The sequence below is a fragment of the Rhincodon typus genome, chromosome 2 (genome assembly GCF_021869965.1).
Source record: "Rhincodon typus isolate 14 chromosome 2, sRhiTyp1.1, whole genome shotgun sequence".
NCBI classification, from domain to species: domain Eukaryota; kingdom Metazoa; phylum Chordata; class Chondrichthyes; order Orectolobiformes; family Rhincodontidae; genus Rhincodon; species Rhincodon typus.
Genome location: NC_063333.1, coordinates 124,835,206 through 124,855,875, shown reverse-complemented (window position 1 = coordinate 124,855,875; position 20,670 = coordinate 124,835,206). Strand labels below are relative to the sequence as shown.

At 41.3% G+C, this 20,670-nt stretch overlaps 1 protein-coding gene across 1 annotated transcript in view; it reads right to left on the bottom strand.

Annotated features, from left to right (window-relative positions):
• tgfbr2b (transforming growth factor beta receptor 2b) overlaps positions 1-20,032 on the bottom strand; it is a 174,760-nt gene extending 154,728 nt beyond the window's left edge. The window contains exon 1 of the mRNA XM_020516642.2: positions 19,776-20,032. Coding sequence (XP_020372231.1) covers positions 19,776-19,851 — 76 coding nt within the window. The 5' untranslated portion in view covers positions 19,852-20,032. The remainder of the gene's footprint in view (positions 1-19,775) is intronic.
• Positions 20,033-20,670: the final 638 nt, after the last annotated feature.

Sequence of the window (20,670 nt, the reverse complement as noted above, 5' to 3'; positions counted from 1 at the left end):
CCTATGCCAACCGAGTCCTTATTTCCACTCAGCAACCTTTTTCATCTTCACTTACTAATCCCATTGGCCATTCTGGATAAGTATAGCTCTAGCAATACTGAAGGAGCTCAAAACCATGCAAGTCAAAACAGCTTGCTCAATTGGCACCACATCTAACAACTTCAACATTCACTCCAATCACACCTAATGCAGATTATAGAAGCAGGATGCTCTGCAACTATTCATCAAGGTTCCTTCAATAGCAAACCATAACCACCTTGAAAGACAAGTGTTGTTGGAGCTGCACTTATCCACAAAGATACATGCCACTTGGCACACTGCCACCTGCAAGCTCCCCTCCAAGAAGCGTACCATCCTGATGTGGAAATATGTCACCATTCTTTCCCTATCACTGAGACAAAATTCTGGAAATACCTCCCTAACAGCACTGTGGCTGTCCCTACAGTCCTTTTAAATGGAAGTGGTTGTAGGTTTGGATGGTGCTGTCTAAGGATTTTTAGTGAATTTCTGCAGTGCATCTTGTAGATAGTACACACTGCTGCTATGAGCAACGGTGGTTGAGGGAGTGGATGTGGTGCCAATCAAGTGGGCTGCTTTATCCTGGACGGTGTCAAGCTTCTTGAATTTTGTAGGAGCTTCACTCATCCAGGCGAGTGGGGAATATTTGATCACATTCCTCTCTTGTGTCTTGCAGATGGTGGACAGCTTTGGGGAGTCAGGATGTGAGTAACTTGCCAGTGTATTCCTAGCCTCTGACCTGCTCTTATAGCCATCGAGTTTATGTGGCAAGCCCAGTTGAGTTTCTGGAAAATGGTAACCCCAAGGATGTTTATAGCGGGGAATTCAGTGATGGTAATGATATTGAATGTCAAGGGGCAGTGATTAGATTGTCTCATATTAGAGAAGGTCGTTGCCTGGCATTTGTGTGATATGAATGTTACTTGCCACTTGTCAGCCCAAGCCTGTATATTGTCCAGGGCGTTGGCATGGACTGGGGAGCAGGTCCTGTGCTTTTGGATAAATTCTGGCATATGTACCAGAGTGGAGACACTTTTTGAAGAAGGGTTTAGGCCCGAAACGTCAGCTTTCCTGCTCCTCTGATGCTGCTTGGCCTGCTGTGTTCATCCAGCTCTACACCTTGTTATCTCTGGAGACACTTTCTGTTGAAAATTGGTGCTCTTAAAAAGGGAAGGCCTAAATGCTTTCCCAGGTGGATATTAAAAATCCCATGACTCTTTTTCAAAGAAAAGCTGGAGTCTTGGTCAATATCTATCTCTCTAACAACATCACAAAAAAAATGGATAACCTTGTCATTATCCCATTCCTGTTTAGAAGAACTCACTGCTTGCAAATTAGATGCCACATAGCCTACATCACACGTCAAAAGTACATTGAGATGTCTGGTGGTCATAAAAGGCACCATATTAATGCAAGTCTTTTTTTTGTGCCTCACAGCACTGAATATCCCTCTTTCCCAATATCGTGGGAGAGGCAAAAAAAATTAAAAATTCAGACCAATTGGAGGGGGTAACATTCTGGAGAATCGTTCTTTGTCCCACTTATGGTAGTCAAAACCGATCAGGAAGACCACTCTAATTCTGAATAACATTAACATGGTAACTACCTTTTATTGATGGAGGAGTCGAAGAGTTCTCTCTTTAAAAGATACAGATGGCCTGTTCAATGTTTGTGTCTCATTCAGGTTGCTAATATGGAAGTGATAGCTTTTTCCCTGTTATAGATCACCTCTAGCAGAAGTAAGTGCAAAAGGCCTCTACTGACCGCAAGCTTTGTTCATTGATCAACATTTTCCCTTAAACTTGTGCATGTGGGGGTGGGAGGGAGTGTTGGGCAGTGGGATAAATAACCTATGTATAGCCTGCCTTTTCAGTCCCTCAGAAATCAGGCAGTGCTGGCTCTCCATGGAGCCCAGCAAACAAGTCATTTCTGTTTTGCTTACATTCTTCATGCTGCTCAAAAGATTATGCAGCTGTCTCCTGTTTGAACAGAGTCAGCGATCAGCAAACAAGCCAGCACAAGTCCCAGAGGGGAGTGGAGAGCTCCAATGGCCTGCTTCAATGCAGCAATGGAATGCTTCAAGCGGCTAAATATAAATCCTAAGGTGGAAACAACGGCCTGACTGTGTGCCATGTGACACTATCTTCAGATCCCAAGCTCGTCTTTTTTAAGTTCTTGCTGAGATGTCAGAAAACTGAAAATACAAAAGTCAAAAAGGAAGTTTTGGGGCTAAAGAAAAGAATTTCAACTAGCTCTTTGGAGAGGCCTCAGTTTCAAATGAGATTTTCAGTGAAATCACTCAGTAGCAGTTAAAAATCAACAATGGTTTCTACAATTCTTAATTAAACAATACTTATTCGGTATTGCTGCATACTTTGTTTGGTTTGTCAGAACTGAAATCTCCTTCTGTAGGAATACAGTAAATGCAGACTGAATCCCATTTCTTTTTCCTGGAGTCAAAATCCACTGGTGGGACAAATGTCCCAAAGACTATATATTCTCCCAATGCAACAGACAGCAGGGAAAAACCAAACAGAGCCCGAAGTTTTATGGCTAATGTCTCATGAGAGACCACTGTCATCATTTAACTTTGTGCAGAGCTCAAAGACCCTCACCTCTTGGAAATTAAATCATCACAAGAGCAAATTTTGAGATGTCAACAGTGACTCAATTAGTAGCAGTCTTGCCTCCGAGAGCCAAAAACAATTCAGGATTCAAGACCAATCTGGAGTGTTAACCACGCCAATGAACACGGATGACGCAATGCTGGCCCATAGGAAGCACCTTCTCTTAAGATGAGACATTAAATGGAATCCACACCCATCTTCTCAAGTGAATATGGTATAATTTCAACAGAGAAGTTGGGAATCCTCCACAGCTGATAGTATCGATTCCCTCAACCAATATCACTGAAGGACTTTGGGCTTCTGAACACAATTAATGCCCACTTCAAGCCTCATCCTGCCACCACTGGCACCCACCAGCAGTGGGTGGGCCAGTCACCAAGTAAGCTCTGTTATGGTTGCATCTGTGGTCCTCCGGGGGTTCCACATTGAGGGGCGCTTTGTGTCTGATTCAGTTTGAAGACAACTCCCCTACCCTTGCCACCTAACCCCCTCACTCCCACTTCCATAACCGTCATCCTGCCCTGACTCCTCTGTGGTCTAAATGGGTCATTTTCTGATTGGCTAAATGATGCACCACACATATCAGTGCTGGGGCATCAACGTTTTATAATTTATATACATCACTTGGATGAACAATCCTAAGACATTGCAGCTAAATCCGCTGTTATCACAAAGATAGGTAGGAAAATAGACTTAGGGTTAGAACAGGATATAAAAGGAGGCTGTGAAGAGATAAGGAGAAGTTACGTAAGTGGGATAAGATCTGGAAAATGGATTATAACAGAGAAAAATGTGAAATTGCCTATTTTGGCACAAAGAATAAAGAAAGTATATAATTATCTAAATGGTGAGAGATTGCAGAGATTCAAGACAGAGAGGGATCGGGATATAATCGTGCATGAAACTCACAATCTTAGTATGCAAGTACAGCAAGTAATTGGGAAAGCTAATACAACATTATTGTTTGTTGTGAGGGGAATCAAACACAAAAATAGGGAAGTTACGCTTCTGTTACACAGGGTATTGGCAAGAACATATCAGGATGCTGTGAACAGTACAGGTCTCCTTATTTAACAAATTATACAAATAAATTGGAAGCAGTTCTGAGAAAGTTTACTCAATTAATAACTGGAATAGGTCAGTTGTCTTATGAGGAAGAAGTGAACAGACCTGGCTTGTATTCATTTGAGTTTAGTGAAGTAGGAGGCAACGTCATTGAAACATACAAAGACCCTAAGAAGACCTGACAGTCTGCATGTAGGAAGGATATTACCTCTATGGGAGATTCTACAACTTAGAGAATATTGTTTAAAAATAAGGGCTCTGCCATTTAAGATAGAGATTAAGCAAATTTCTTTTTTCTCACAGAACGTTGAGAGCTTTGGAACATTATCTTTCTCAAAACGAGGCCTTTGAATTTCTTTAAGGCAGAGGTAGATAGTCTTGATAAGCAAGTGGGGGAATGGTTGTCAGGGACTATGCAGTAATCAGATCAGTCATGATGTCATTGAATGGCAGAGCAAGCTCGAGGGGCTGAGTGGCCTACTTTTGCTCTTGATTCATAAGTATCTTCACATGTTGTTTGGTGATTCCAGGCCCTCGCCCGAGTGCACTAGTGGAACTGCCACCATTCCTGCTGGCACTGGCTACAATGGATAGCTGCCAACCCAAATTAGCCACCACCTGTTGGCCATGCATACCCAGCACTGGCCACCAAAGTGCCTGAGAGACACTTATACAGCAAATCTTTCCCAAAAGGAGGGCGATGCTGCTTTTTCACCAGTTTTCCAGGCAGTAGGGGAATCCCCTTCACCTGTGTTAAATTCCTGACACAGTGTGAGAAACAGTCACTTGGTAGGGCTTATCTAACATAGGCAAATAAAAATAATAAAGGAGCAGGAATAGACTGGATGGTTTGTTGAGTTTGCTCTACCATTAAATATGATCATAATTAATCATCAACTCAATTTCCCCACCTGCTTCGTATATTCCTCAACTCACAAAGACAAAAATCTGTCCACCTCAACATTAAATATGTTCAATGATGGTGCATCCACAAAGCATTGTCAGTAAATTCTCAAAGCTGCAGGATTGCTGAATGGCTGTCCAGCACAGAAGCAGCAACAGTCAGAAGTTCAGAGATTTGGAAGAGAGGGAGAAAGAGGAACAGAGACAGTGGTCATCTTCATTTTAAGGCACACTCTCTGCAACTTTTACAAAGTTTTCTGTTTACAAAATGGTCTGAGCAGCTGGGCCAACATTACAAAGGGTCCTCCAGCCTACCTAGAACACTGGCTCCTTCCACAACTATCCCCACTACCACAAGCGATCTCGTTTTCCGGCAGCTAGAGAAATTCCTGATGTCCTGGAGGGCCTGGAGACTACTGCAAAAATTCCAATCCACCAGAACATGTCAGTAGGCCACTAACGTAGCTTCTGTTGCCGATCCCACATCAAGCAAAGCAGCCTGAGGTTGGGAGCAAACCAGTGTGTGAATTTTCATGTTCATTTCCAGAAGAAGGCGAAAGTCCTGCCTTAAAATTTCAAAAGCACTTAAGTAGCCTGTAAAAAGTTTAAATATATGCTACATACATCTAATATTTTTCTTTTCACATATTTTAGGGAGAAGATCAAAGCCACAAGTTAAAAATAAATATCTGGTTTTTGCTAACTATTTGTTATAAATTATAGTTTTAACAGAATAGAAAGCAATGCTAAACATGCTATTTTATCACAGGATTGTCTAATGAGTGATGATTCTGTAGTTACAATTTCTGGTAGCAGGATGAAATTAAGAGCTCACATATTGCTATAGTGTATTAAATTTAATAAAGCTTCTGTGCCTGCTCTCACCTCCTATTGAGTCCTTTCATTATATAAATTACTGTGTCTAGATTTTTAATGGGTGTTGCCTTCAATAACCCGCTACCTTGTAATTTCACCCTCCTGCCAGTTGTGGCACTGCAGCTTAATAACATGGTACAGCTACAGTTGGTTCTGCTATAACGCGTGCTCCGTCGACGCGAATTGGCTGTAACGTGACTGCTGAATAGGGGAGCGCTATTTCTAACACGCGAACTTGTGTTGGCAATAACACGATTCCGTCGCAGTGCAGAGGAGTACGCATCGACATAACATAACTGTATGAATTCACGACAAAGCCCATGAAACAATGTTAGCGCCGAAAGAGTCTCCGCGCTGGTGTCATGTGACCTTTTCGCAGGCTTCAACATGAAGTGCTCTCTGTGAGAGGTAAGTACAACCTCCTCCCCATCAAGTCATCTTGACATTTCTTCAAGGTAAAGTGTTAAATTTACTTTTATTTCATTATTAGATATAAATTAAACATTTATTCAAATTGTGCAATCCTTTGTGTTAGGCTTTGAGTGACTTTGAGTGTTTTTTTGGTGGTCTGTCCCTAGCTCCACTTTTTCCACAGGCCCCGTCATTTCTATTGCATAATTTTCTATAACATGATGTTTCACAGGAATGCAACTATCACGTTATAGCAGAACCCACTGTACAGCATAAGTTGACATTGGAAATTTCCATTGTAAATTGGGGCACTGAAAGCTGTCAGCCAATTATAGAAACAGTGGCAGAATAAACAATATCAAAACTAAATTACAACTGCCACCCTCATCCAATTAGGCATGCCACTTAACGCCGTTTCAACTAATGGTTATTTGTGAGCAGAAGCTAAAGTAACTTTCCATCACCGTGCACTTCATTTAGTTTTTGTGATTCATTTGTCTAACTTTAAATATATGGATAGAAAGGACACACAGATGTAAATTTGGAATTACCTTACTAATCCTTCATCATTAAGTCAAAATCCCTACTGATAGCACAGTTCACAATGGCATGGTGGCTCACTGGTTAGCACTGCTGCCTCACAGTGCCAGGGACCCAGGTTCAATTCCACCCGTGGGTGACTGTCTGTGTGGTGTTTGCACTTCTCCCTGTGTCTGCATGGGTTTCCTCCCACAGTCCAAAGATGTGCAGGTTAGGTGGATTGGCCATGCTAAACTGCCCGTAGTGTCCGTGGATGTGCGGGCTAGGTGGGTTAGCCATGGGAAATGCAGGGTTACAGGGATAGGGTGGGAGGTGGGTCTGGATGGGATGCTCTTTGGATGGTCAGTGGGGACCCAATGGGTTAAACGACCTACTTCCACGCTGTAGGGATTCTATGATTCACGCATGAATGGCAGTGTTTTAATAATAAGAGCCATCATAAAATCGCCTGAAACACAACAAAAGTAGAGCAATAAATGCTAACCTTATCAGCAAAGCCTACATTCTGAGAAGTGAATTTAAAAAACAAATGCCCACAAATAGACCCAAGAGGTCATGAGTTGACAAATGCAGCCACCAAATGCACTGGCTCATGACAAATATCTTGCTTGCCAATTCTAAGAATCTATTGAGACAACAACAGCTAGACTGCGACAGTTAACCATCTGGCATAAGATAGGAAGGAAGCCTTATTGTAGACAGATAAAAATTAACATTGCTCAATATGCCACAGACGTGAAGCAACGACGAGATATCAGCAGCTACTAGACATATTAAGCACTGTAAAAGAGATCTCAGATTAATTAATAATTTGCATCTCTTTTATACACCACATTCCTCCACGCAAACACTGTCAGTTATAGCATTGACAAAGGAAGAGAATATCACTCAAAGTATTTAACAGTAGAATTAACTTAAACATCATTTCATGCTGTGAAACAACAGTCATGAACATTCTCTCCCCTACATCTCCATAGCTGCTTCTGTGTGTTCAGGAGGCTTCGCTGTTGTTTGAGATAACACAATGTGGAACTGAAAGAACACAGCAGGTCAGGCAGCATCAGAGGAGCAGGAAAGTTGACGTTTCGGGTCGGGATCCTTCTTCAGAAATGGGGGAGGGGGAAGGGAGCTCGACTGTTGTTTGACCTTGTATAATCTCATGGCTTCTTTTGCATTGCTAGGCTGGTTTGCTAATTTTAAAATTGTTAGTTTATTAAATGTCTCAAAAGCATCTTTTCATTAAGTTATGCAAACCGGATGAAGGAGCAAAAAATTCCTTTAACTGCTCCAGAAAATAAAAGGGAAGTCAAGTAAATTTTCAAAACATAAAATGAAACTAGTACCACTGCCTTTCAGCACCTTCATCTAACACGTACTAATTTCTGAAGAGTTAATAAAACACTGAAGTAAAGTTTTTCAATCCTTCAGCATCCTCTAACATTGTTTCAAAGAAACAAAAAGGTTAGATTTGCATAGATGTGTCTTCTCAAAATTAAAACATTGCAGAATTTTAACTCTAGGAATTCTAGTCTTATCTTGCTGACACATAACCATACAATTCTCATTTTACCATCAATTATTTTTTAAAAATGTCCCCTCCTTTTTCTGAACTTCCATCTTCTCTTTGAGAGCTCCAATCCTGCAGATGGTACAACACACAGAATCCTGTTGTTATTCAACTCAGAGCCTAGTTAGCACTGGCTGGTAGGCTACTTGAATGCAATGGGAATCACGGCAGAGTCCTAACCAGTCTTCACTAAATATCCACACATGAAGTTGGGTCCGAAAGTCAATCTGATATGTCACTCCCTATTGTACTCAATACCACTGCAACTACATCATTTGAGGTCAGCTTATAACAGGTTATGATGATCTAGAATTCAAGGTGATGAAATCACATTTAATAGCAAAAGAGTTTCCCATTCAGGATATCACTGAGTGCTAAGTGAAGAACCATTTGTTCCATGGAGATGTGGAACCAGGCAGTCCATTCACAACAGTGCAAGAATTAGGAGCAGGAGTTGGCCTCCGATAAAATCATAGCTGATCTATTCATGGTCTCAACTCCATTTTCCTTCCCCTGCTTCCCAAAAACCTTGACTCCCGTGTTGATAGGAAATCTCTCTAACTTGGAATAGGTTCATCGATTCAAGCTCCACCTGTCTCTGAGGAAGAGAATTCACAGATTAACCACCCTCTGAGATGTTCTCATCTCAGCCTCCTTAACGATCTGGATGAAGAAACTGAGGAAATTGTTGCTGAGTTTGCAGATGACACAAAGATAGGTGGAGGGGCAGGTAGTGTTGAGGAAGCAGGGAGGCTGCCAAAGGACTTGGTCAGGCTATGAGCGTGGGCGAAGAAGTGGCAGATGGAATAAAGTGTGGGAAAGTGTGAGGTTATGCACTTCAGAAGGAAGAATAGAGGTGTACATCATATTTCTGCCACCCAGGTGGATAGAGTTGTTAAGAAGGCGTACGGTGTGTTAGCTTTCATTAATAGAGGGATTGAGTTCAAGAGCCGTGAAGTTATGCTCCAGCTATACAAAAGCCTGGTTCGGCCACATCTGGAGTTGTGTCCAGTTCTGGTTGCCTCATTACAGGAAAGATGTGGAAGCGTTGGCAAAGGTGCAGAGGAGATTTACCAGGATGTTGCCTGGAATAGAGGGAAGGTCTTACAAGGAAAGGTTGAGAGAGCTAGGGCTTTTCTCTTTAGAGCGACGAAGGATGAGAGGTGACTTGACAGAGGTGTACAAAATGATCACAGGTATAGATAGAGTGGACAGCCAGAAACTTTTTCCTAGGGTGGAGGTATTATTACAAGGGGGCATGGTTTTAAAGTGAGTGGAGGTAGATATAAGGGAGACGTCAGAGGTAGGTTCTTTACTCAGAGAGTGGTAGGGGCGTGGAATGCATTGCCGGAGAGGGTAGTGGAGTCAGTCTCATTAGGTGCATTTAAGCGGCTATTAGATAGGCATATGGATGATAGTATAAGGTAGGGGTGGAGGTTAGATAGACCTTAGGTTTAGGGTAAAAGTTCAGCACAACATTGTGCGCCTAAGGGCCTGTACTGTGCTGTACTGTTCTAAGTTTGAAGTTGAATGAATACTTGATTATAAAGATCTTACAATGCTGTCAAGAAAGGGTGGGATTTTGGGTTGCTCTTTCCAAGAGATTAAATATTGAAATTCTGGAGCATTTAGTCTAGATGACTGAAAGTATGACCATTAGTAACAGGACAAAGGATGTGGGCAATTTTCAAGAGGCTAGACTTAGAGGAAGATAGATATCTTGATGGATCTTAGCACTAGAGTTGGACACAGACATAGGGAGAGATCAGACTGTGGGGGAGCCAGAACACACAGAATTTTAAAAATGAGGCATTGGTAGATTGGGATCCAATGTGGGTCAGTGAGACGTGATGAGTGAGAGAGGTATGATGTAAATTAAAATATGAGCAACAAAGTTTTGGATAAACTCAAATTTATGCTTAAAGGAAACAGCTGATAACCAGAGTTACACACAAATAAAATCAAGACTGCAAGTAATAAAGCATGAATGAAAGTTTCATTTATAACCATTTTTATCTGCATGACCACCCATAAGATCAATCTGTACAAATAAGAAGCATAAAAAAAAGAGCCAGCAAAAACAGGCACATCAAATAAAACAATTTATTTGCTATCATAATTTATTATTTTAAATTGGTGGCATTCATAAACTCAATTCCTCACTGAGGAGATTCTTATGTTTCTATAGAAGCAGGAAGATATGAAAAATAAAGGACTGCTCAGAACCAGAAAAAGGAGAACAAATTTAAGAATTTTAAACTTTGACTTGAATTTGATGTCACCATAGCACTGCATTTTTTGCCTGTTACTAATATTTCAAAGTATAATGATAATATTAGAAAATATAAATGAACTTAGATAAACCTTTAGAAAAACATAGTTCGAATAAAGGGTCAGTGGATTCGAAACCTTAACTGTTTTTCTCTCTACAGATGTTGCCAGACTTGCCGAGTTTCTCAAATATACTTTCTCTTTTTGTTTCAGATTTCCAGCATCCACAGTTCTTTGTTTTTACTTTAGGGAATCACTGTTAAATTGTTAACTTCCTGAACATATTGAAAGTCCAATAGTAAATTATGCAGCATCAAAAATTTGCCTTCACTTTTTCTTTGGATTTGCTCACAAACTTACTAACTATCAAATTAACTATCAAAAGATTCAAATTCTGGCATTTAACCGACGGCATTTAGGAAACCTCACACAAATCAATGAGCTCCCTTTTGATTTCTCTTCCTCACCTTAAAAGAAATGGGCCCAATGTTGTGACGATTTTTAACAGGTGCTGTATCACCTTTGCACCAATTCCCAGTCCATATGTATCAAACTATATATTTAATGGGTATTTGATGATTGTGAGCCAGCACAGTCCTTAACCAAGCTTGTCTCAGGAATCATTCTAGATGACTATCAAGCAGACATGTACCAGTTATCCTACATGCTGTCCCTTCCTAGGGGACAAATAAGTGGCAGTAAGCTACTCAATATTTTGGGCTTGTTCTGTCATCATACCTCATCACATTTTACCTGTCTTTTGGTGCATTGATAGTCATCTCACCTGCAAATCTGAAGGTTTTCAGTTTGTAACCCACACCAGAGCAATCTGCATCCGATCTAAGCTAGCAATCCAATGCAGTCGCATAGTACAGCATTCCTATCAAAGGTGCTATCTTTACAATGAGATTTTACAATGAATCTCAAATACTGTCTCAAGTGCACACCTAAATTCCAAAGCACTATCCTGAATAAGAGCAGGACAGTACACCGCAGAGTCCTGGACTGGATTTCTTTTTCCAAAAGCCTCAGGATCAACTGGTTTTTGGATAAAGGGTATTTTTGGTTTTTGGATACACTTGCCGTTATAAATCAGTTTGAGTCTGTTCTGGCCTCCAACTCAGCATACCTAGAGGTCCATTCAGGACCGCTTTCAAAAGATTTTTAGTTTGTAGGTCTTTTGGTTTTCGGACACGTGGGCAAATTTACCTGACCTGTATTCATTCCTTAAACAACATTACTAAGCTGATATGGTGATTTTCAGTTTTTGCCAATTTACTGCTTACAAGTTGGCTGCTATGTTCCCTTCATAACATCATAGTTCCAGTGTAATTAATTGGCTGTTAAGCATTCTAAAGTCTTGAATGGCACTTTGTAAACAAAAGTCTTTTGTTTTCAAACTCTATCGATCTCGGTTCTGAAAATCCGAGGGTAAATCAGACAGGTTGGTCATCAGAACAGTTAAGTACCACTGGGAGCAGCTTATTTATCTTCAAAACAATCAATTTTGAAAGGCTGCACTTATCATGTATAAGGAACATGTGGATGCATTCAATGTTGCAACAGTTTTAAAGAATTCAGTTAATAGCAGAAATCCCCAATGGGAGAAAAGGATTCAGCAAAAGATTCTGTGCCCTGAAGGAATATCACAGTATTCAGCACGATGACAGACAAAGATCATTTGAAGTTTTATTTCCTGTTGGGTTGCTCTAGTTTGCAACATACGGAGAGAAGGAAAGAATTTGCAGTTATGACATCCCAAAAGATCTTACAATCAAAGATGTACTTTTTGAATTACAGTCACTGTTGTAACGTTGAAGATGTAGCAGCCAGCTCCTACCACCCTTTATTCATTCATGGGATTCATAGGCAGCATTTATTGCCCATCCCTAATTGCCCAGAAGGCAGTTAAGAGTCAACCACATTGCTGTGGGTGTGGAGTCACATGTAGGCCAGACCAGACAAGGATGGCAGTTTCCTTCCCTTAAGGACATTAGTGAACCAGATGGGTTTTTCTAACAATCGACAATGGATTCACGGTCACCATTAGACTCTTAGTTCCAGATATTTATTGAATTCAAATTCCACCATTTGCCGTGATGGGATTTGAACCCGGGTCCCTAGAACATTGTCTGGGTCTCTGGATTAACAGTCCAGCGATAATACCTCTAGGCCATTGCCTCCCCATAATGAATGCGTTAATTATTAAATAATGAGATTGCAGTGCTCTGAGCTGCATCTGGGTGCCCTGGTGCATGAGCCACAAAAAGTTAGTATGCAAGTACAGCAAGTAGTTAGGAAAGCCAACAGAATATAATTGTTTATTAGGAAGGAATTGAACACGAAAGTAGGAAGGTTATGCTTCAGGTATACAGTGCACTGGTGAGACCACATCTGAAGTATGGTAATACAGTATTGGCCTGCTTATTTAGGGAATGATATAACCATATTGGAAGCAGTTCAAAAAAGGTTTATTAGACTAATATCTGGCAGGACGTCTTGTGAGGAAAGACTGGTCTTGCTGGGCCTGTATCCACTGATGTACTTGAATTCAGTAAGAGGCAACTTGACTGAAGCATACAATAGAAGGAGTCTTCACAGAATGAGTGTGGAAAGAATGATTTTTCTGTTAGGAAAATCTAGAACTTCGGGGTCGCTGTTTCAAAATAAGGATCACCTATTTATGGTAGAGATGAGGAGAACTTATTTTTTCCTCTCAGATGGTACTAATTCTTTGGACCTCTCTTTCTCAAAAAAAGAGGAAGATGCAGAGTATTTGAATATTTTAAACCATGGGTGGGTAGTTTCTTGGTAAGTGAATGGGTGAAAGGATATCAGGAGTAGGTAGTTAATGGAGCTGAGGTTACAATCAGATCAGCCTTGATCATTTAAAATATTGGAGCCCGCTCAAGGGGCAAAATGGCCTATTTCAGCTTCTAACTTGGATGTGCATATAATCTGTTGATCGTGATGTTGGCTCAGGGATAAGTATTGGCCAAGACGCCAAGCTCCTCTGGACATCATTGACTTAGTGGTGTAGGATGTTTTGTGTCCAACCAGGTGGGCAGACATATTAATATCTCACCTGGCACGTAGCGTCAATGCTGACAGTGTGACACTCCATTAGGATTGCACTGAAGCAGCAGCCCAGATTCTATGCTCAAGTCTCTATCCAAAACCTGCTGACTCAGAGACACGGGTGCATTGGAATTAGAGACAGGTTTGGGCTTTTCACAGTTGGATTGAGATTGGCAGACAAGATTGAAGGCTTTACAGAGAGGCAATGTCTTCTGCTTTACAGAGATAACATTTCAGAATTGGATATCAAATTGCAGAGTCTCAACTGCTGAAACATGTAAACATGGAGAAATGTATTCAAAAATAAATTAGACCAATACATATATGGATTGGAACTATTAAAAAACATACACAATGTACCAATTCCATTTATGTAATTGTGAAATATTTGCAAAGAAATAGATGATCTGCTCTGTAGTGGAAACTTTACTAAAATATAACTCATTAATATGTTAGAGCAGCTCAGCTGGTTTACATTAAAAACATGTTCATTATTTATAACTGTGTAAGCAGTGTTAACAACCGGGATCTTTTATATTGGGGAATATTACAGCTGTGATTCAAAACCCGCTATTACCACCTCAATTTATTGAAGGCTCTTCAATTCAAGCATTAACAGAACAAGGCTCAACATAAAAAAAGGGGAAAGGCTTTTCCAGTGTTTGCACTAATGGGCTAATAAAGAGAATGATCAGGAGGGAGATCATGAACAAAACAAGGACAGAAATTGCTAGAAAAATTCAGCAGGTCTGGCAGCATCTGTGGAGAGAAATCAGAGTTAACATTTCGGGTCCAGTGACCCTTCTTCAGAACGCTGAAGCTTTTCCTGCTGAGTTTTTCCAAAAATTTCTGTTTTCATTTCTGACTTCCAGCATCCACACTTCTTTTGTTTATTTTTTATTTAGGGAGATCGTGAGGCTTTTTCGAAACAAAATATAACTTTACAGCATTTGTAAAAGAAAGGAATGGAAAATAGATATTCCTGAAGTTGAAAGTTGTTCTCATCTTCCATGTGTCTCACAACTAAATTGTACTAATTTTCAAAATATTTAGCCCAAATAATTAAAGTCTCGACAAAGCACAACAAGGTTTTGCGAACAGTTTTTATTACACTGAGTTAGACTGCAAAAAGTGAGTGGGCAGGGTATGTCTTTACACTGGCATGCTCCGGACTGCATCAAATGTCATATATCTAATTTACAGAACAGAACCAGCCTATCTGGCAAGAGTTGCATTAGCAATTGTCAACTGAGGATAAGTTCGGCCAGGACACTGGAGCCAACTCCCTTGTTGTTCTTCAAAACAGCACTTGTAATCTTTCATACCCATTCGAAAGGGTAGATGACATCACTGTTAAACATCTTGTCCAAAAGTTGTCACTAGACCACTGGGCTGCAGTTTTTATGTTTAATACTGCAGAATGGTGTTTAGAACTGGGTGGCAGTGTTCCCCAAAGCCTTCAGCTCACTGGGTTTGCATTGTAAAACCGGTGACATGGTGACACTGGTTTACATATCATCTTAAGATGTGAACAGATAATCAACAGCACTGCATGTGCAATAAAATCACTACATACGTGATGCATTAAGATGCTACTGATAGTATATCATTGCCATCCACAGTGACTATCGCGTGACCTGCAAAACGTGTTACTATGTGTACAATTTTACGCATCAGCTGCGCTAAATGTACCCCTAAACACAACAGTTTATTTTCATGATGAGTAATTTTTTTAAACTGTTGCACCAGTGAATCTTGAATGCAGCTACTGCAATTTGCTCCAGAAAAATATACGTGTTTGTGAGACTCTTGCATTGTCCATCGACCACTGGGATGTTTGGAAAATGGAGGGGATATGTATGGGTTTGGCTGGAATACACAGCAAGTAACTCCATTTAGATTTGTAGGGCTCTTTTGATGCAGTGGTAAGGGTCCCTACCTCTGAACAATGAGACCTGGGTTCAAGTCCATCTGCTCCATAACTATAACATAACATATCTGAACAGGTTAATTAGACAAAGTATTACATATAAGTTTAGATTCCCAATGGCCTTCCCAAGAAACTATAAGTGGGTCAAATTAAATAGCTGTACATTCTACAGTCAACCATTGTGTAACACTCCATTATCTGTATTTATAAGGATATTGCTTGTTCCAACTTGTTGGTGACAGCTGTACCAGGCTGACTAAACTAAGTGTTAACTTAGAAAGCAGGTAGTGTCAAATGAACACCAAAAGAATCCAGACTTTTTCCACCAAAAGGGAAGATGTAAATGTAGTGGTTATGATACTGGGTTAGTAATTCAAACGCCAATAACGCAGAGCTCATGAGTTCATATCTCACCATAGCAACTGTCAAACTTAAGTCGAGTTTTACAAATACATCAGCAAATAAATCCCCAAAATGGGTTGAAGCAACCATAAAGGCTCTGCTGAAAGGTCAATGACTGAAACATTAACTCTGTTTCTCTCCACAGATGCTGCTTGACCTGCTGGTCACTTTCCCACTTTCAGTGTTTTATAGGTGAAGCTTCCAGATTACTGTAAACCTTGGTTGGTTCGCTACCATCCTTTGGGGGACAAAAAATATCTGCCAAGCTTCTGGCCTATATGTGACTCCTGCCCCATACCAACATGGCTGGCTCTTAACTGCCCTCAGAAGTAGCTGTGCAAGCCATAGTGTTGTAATGTCATCTTAGGGCCAGGCCAGCGATGCTCACAACCAGAGATATTTCAAAGTAACTTGTAAATTCCCTAAATCTAAACCCACATGCTTGCTGGTGTTTCTTTCATATGTTTGTCTTAAGAGGACACTGCTGTTTTGTTAAGGACGTGTTCCTGCTATATGTAACACTGCTTCAAAACAACAACAACGACAACATGAATTTACGTAGTAACAATCAGATCATCAACATCCCGAGGTATTTCACATGAAATTTGACACAGAGTCACATAATGAATTATCAGAATAGGCGACCAAAAGCCTGGTAAAAGAGGTAGGTTTTCAAGGAGAGTGTTAAAAAGCAGGACAGAGGAGAAGGGGAATAGAATCCTAGAATCTAGAGCCTAGAGAGCTGCACGCACCGATGGTGCAGCAATGAAAACTGGGATGCACAAGAATCCAGACTTTTCTAATTTCTAAGTTGCAGGAACACTTCTTTCCATCTTGTGGCCATCTGACTGCTGGTGAACCAAGATCCTGAGGCCTGGACGTGAGGGAAGAGAATTTGAGTCTACCTGCTTTAGAGTCTGCAGTGCTGAGTTGCTGGGTCTTCTCTCAGGGATGGAGAGAAAGAAACGAGAAGTCTTTATTTTAACCAATGACACAGAAGGGAGATCAGAAGAAAGAGGAAAACAACTCAAGGACATCACGAGGTGGATGCTTAGATGCTTACAAGTTAAAGATTGCTACTGAGGGGAGGAGAAAATTGCTTGCAAGATCTTGAAGGTCTATTGCAATCAATTCTGGTTGCCACATTACAAGATGGATGTGGAGGCTTTGGAAAGGGTGCAGAAGAAGTTTAAGGAAATTGCATGGATTAGAGGATAGAAGCTATGAAGAGAGGCTAGAAACACTAGGGTTGTTTTCTCTGGAGTGGCGGAAGCTGGGGGGACACTTGAGAGAAGTCTATAAAATTATGAGATACACAGATAGATAGGGTTAACAGAAGAATCTTTTTTCCCCGAAGTTGAAATGTCTAATACTAGGCCGCATGCATTTAAGGTGAGATGGGGAAAAGTTCAAAGGAGATGTGAGGGGTAAGTTTTTTTTACACAGAGCATGGAAGGTGTCTGGAACGTACTATCAGCAGTGATGGTGGAAGCAGATACAATAGGGGTGTTTAAGGGACTTTTAGATAAGCACATGACTATGCAAGGAACGGACCAAGGGCAAGCAGAAGGGATTAGTTTAATTTGGCATCATGTTTGGCACAACGTTATGGGCCAAAGGGCCCATTCCTGTGCTGTAATGTTCTACATCTGTGTGCGCTGCAATGTCACATAATTTAAGTTTATTAAGTAACCCCACTCCTTCAATGGGCTAGCCTCAGATGGCTAGCCTCTGTCTAGGGGAGGAAGCGCCACTCCTCTGAACAGGACGAAGCCAGAGAAGAAAAAAAAAACAAAATCGCTGCTCCCTGGAAGGAAGGTGGTGTCTCCTTGTTCCTTTTGGGATAGGGATCCTATCAATTCCATTACAGTTGCAACCGGATTGGGCACCTTAGAGGGCACGATCCTTGCGGCTGGAGGCATTTGGGAACAGCTTAACATCCCCAGCATCCTATTTGATCCAGTTGGGACCACAGTGATAAAGCTTCATATGTATGTTACCATGTATGCTGTATTCTATAAGCAAAGCTATTGTCGAGAAAAGGACTGGGGTCTACTTTCGTCGTTGACCTTCTGGCCTGGAATCAATTTAACATCTGGGAGGGATGTGTGGCTGGAAGAAATTACAGAGAGAAGCACATTTGAAAACAAGGAAGAAAATATTTAAATTGAGGCATTGATAGGTTACGACCCAACATTGGTCAGCCATCAGCTTGCTGACCAGGACTTAGTGCAAGTTAGGACATGGGCAGAAGAGTTTCCGATGAGTCTCACGTTTATTGTAGACACATAAAAAGCTGAGTTTAGTTCAGGGGAAGTGAGCTGACCAACCTTGGTCTGTGACACAGTTATAGATACATGGGCCAAACGCTTTAAATACCTTCTCTCAATTCACCCAAATGCAAATGCACCTAAAATACACTGGGATTGTGCTAATAGCATGATGCTTTAGTTTAAGTAACATTCAATTCTCTCAGCACAAACATCCCATTAAAACAGATTGGGATTGTAATTTTGATTGCAGAAAAAAGTATTCCTCCATTTATTTTTTCATATAAAAAAAAGCAGATTTTATTAAAAAAGAAAAAAATGTTGCCACACCCCTGTGCTCCCCCAAATTCCCTACCATTCAAGTGGCTTTTTCATTACATGTATTTTACTGTTAGATGAGTGATATGCATGTCTTTCCACTAATGTGTCAAACAGGTGAAAATGTTTTGCAAATAGCACAGGATACATAACTGGAAGTGTCATGTTGTAAATATCTTTCCAACCAAATACTTTGATCAACATGGTCACTGCATTGTTCTCATACAATGCAGACTCTGTGAATCTGGCAGGATGATAGAAAGGCTATAATCCATTCTTTCTGTAGATAAATGAACTTCTATGAAGCTCTTTCTCTTTGGAAATCATATGTTTCTGTTATTTAGGTCAGGCCAACAGAAATGTTTATGAAATTTTTGGTTTGCTATCTGTTATTAATAGAGGCATCCCTTCACTTTTCCCTGTTACAGCTTCAACCTTAAGATAACTATAAACCCAGGCACTAGAGGAATGTAAACTCTTACATGAGCTTCAATGACATATTCTAGCAATCTGTCTTGCCCTAACATATTTCCACTCTAAAATCAGTCACTCTCAGAGAACAGAACCCACTTTTGATAGCTGCTTTCCACCAAAGGGCATTGCACATACACACAGACCATCTCAAAAGATAAGTTTTCCCAGCAAGACATCAGAAAGCAAACTCAGCCCACTTCTGTAAATAAGTTTCCCCCTGGATCACAGCTCACTTCAGTAAATCAATCACTTCTAAATGAACAGTGACCTTCTACAAGTCAGCCACTCCCAATTTGCAAACCTGTATTCAGAACAGTGATAACAAACACAGCCCACCTTTTCCACAAAGCCAACAAATAGCCCAGTTTGACAAAAGTGCGAATGACCATAATCCAGTTTCACAATAGTTCCAAATGGAGCCTAACTCTGGTACAGAGCCAATAAATACAGCCCATCCTCTCAGTCAGGCCAATGAACAGTCCACTTCCATAACAGCAGCAAAAAAAATACATCCACTTCACATTAGAGCCAAATATATCCCAATTTCCCAAACTGGAAACAAGCACTGCCCATCTTAACAATAATGCTAACAAATGCAGCTATATTACATTAACGCTAAACACTGTCCTCATTGACAGTCATGCCAACAAACAGCCCACCTTGACAACCATGCCAACACAGCCCACTTTTGCAATAGTTCCAATTTACACAGTCCCCTTCACAAATACAGACCCCCTTCACAATAAAGGCAATGGAGTCCTCCTTTGGAATACACTCTGAGCTTCTGTTTCCCACCTTCCCTGTGCCCAGTCTCCCTCCACTGACAGCTGGTGGATACTTCCAGCACTGATATGACAATCTAAGGGTGCAGACAGAAACGGGTTCCCTCCTCCAACCTCAGATGTCCGAGTTGAAGGCTTGCGGAGTGACCTAACTCAGCACATGCCTGCCTGCCTCCCTCCTCCTGTCCCCCAGCTCGCTGTGAAACCGCTTCAAGTAGCTGGGCTGTGCTCGGCAAAACTTACCGGAAGCCTGGAGGAAGTCTGAAAAACCTGAGGCTGCAAATAAAGTGAAGACCCAGAAAGAATCCATTAGTCCCATAGTTTAAAGGTCCCGTCTGAGAGCGGCCGGAGGGAATGTGAAGTGAAGAAAACAAGGATGTGGAAAAGTTTCTTGGGGAAGGCTTGTCGTTGCTACAACTTTTGAGCTCTCTCTCTCTCTCTGCCTGAAAGTCAAAATGCGCCTATGAGTCATTGGTTTATGTACTTAAGGGGAAACAGGAAACTTCAAATTCAGAAGGAGGGCTGGGCTATCACTGAGAGGGCGAAAGCAAAGAAACCCTGCAGCCAATCGTTGCTTGCTTTACATCTCTAGTTGGGGCAATATGCAATTTCTAACGCCCAGAGAGTGACAAAAAAAAACCCACAACCACAAAAAAAATGTGCAGCTCTGCACACGGGAGGCTCAACAGATTCTGATCTCAGCAGAGAAGGAGCTGCTTTCTAACATGCGTCTGATCAGGAAGTTTTAAGGACGTGGCTGTTTTCTCGCCTTCATCACCCGGCGTACATTTATCGAGCATTTTTTTTGTGCCTTCTGTCTCTGCTTCCTGAAGAGTAATGCTTTAACAGGGTGAACGTGAAGTGCAGGAGGAGGCACGGGGAATGCGCCAAATGATCTCCTTCTGCAGTGCCGATCCTCCCCAACCTTCTCTCTGAAAAGCCAGGGAGCCTCCACCAGTGCCTGGCATAGGATTCTTGGGAAAGGAGCGGGAGTGAGCCATTCACACAGATCAGGATGGAGCTGTAGCTCAGTTTACCCGGCTGGCAGTTTCCTGGGGTGGGCAGGAGACGCTCGACATCATGCGTGTGGGCGGGGCTGGCTTTCCCAGGCACCCATGTCCATTTGGAATGCCAGCTG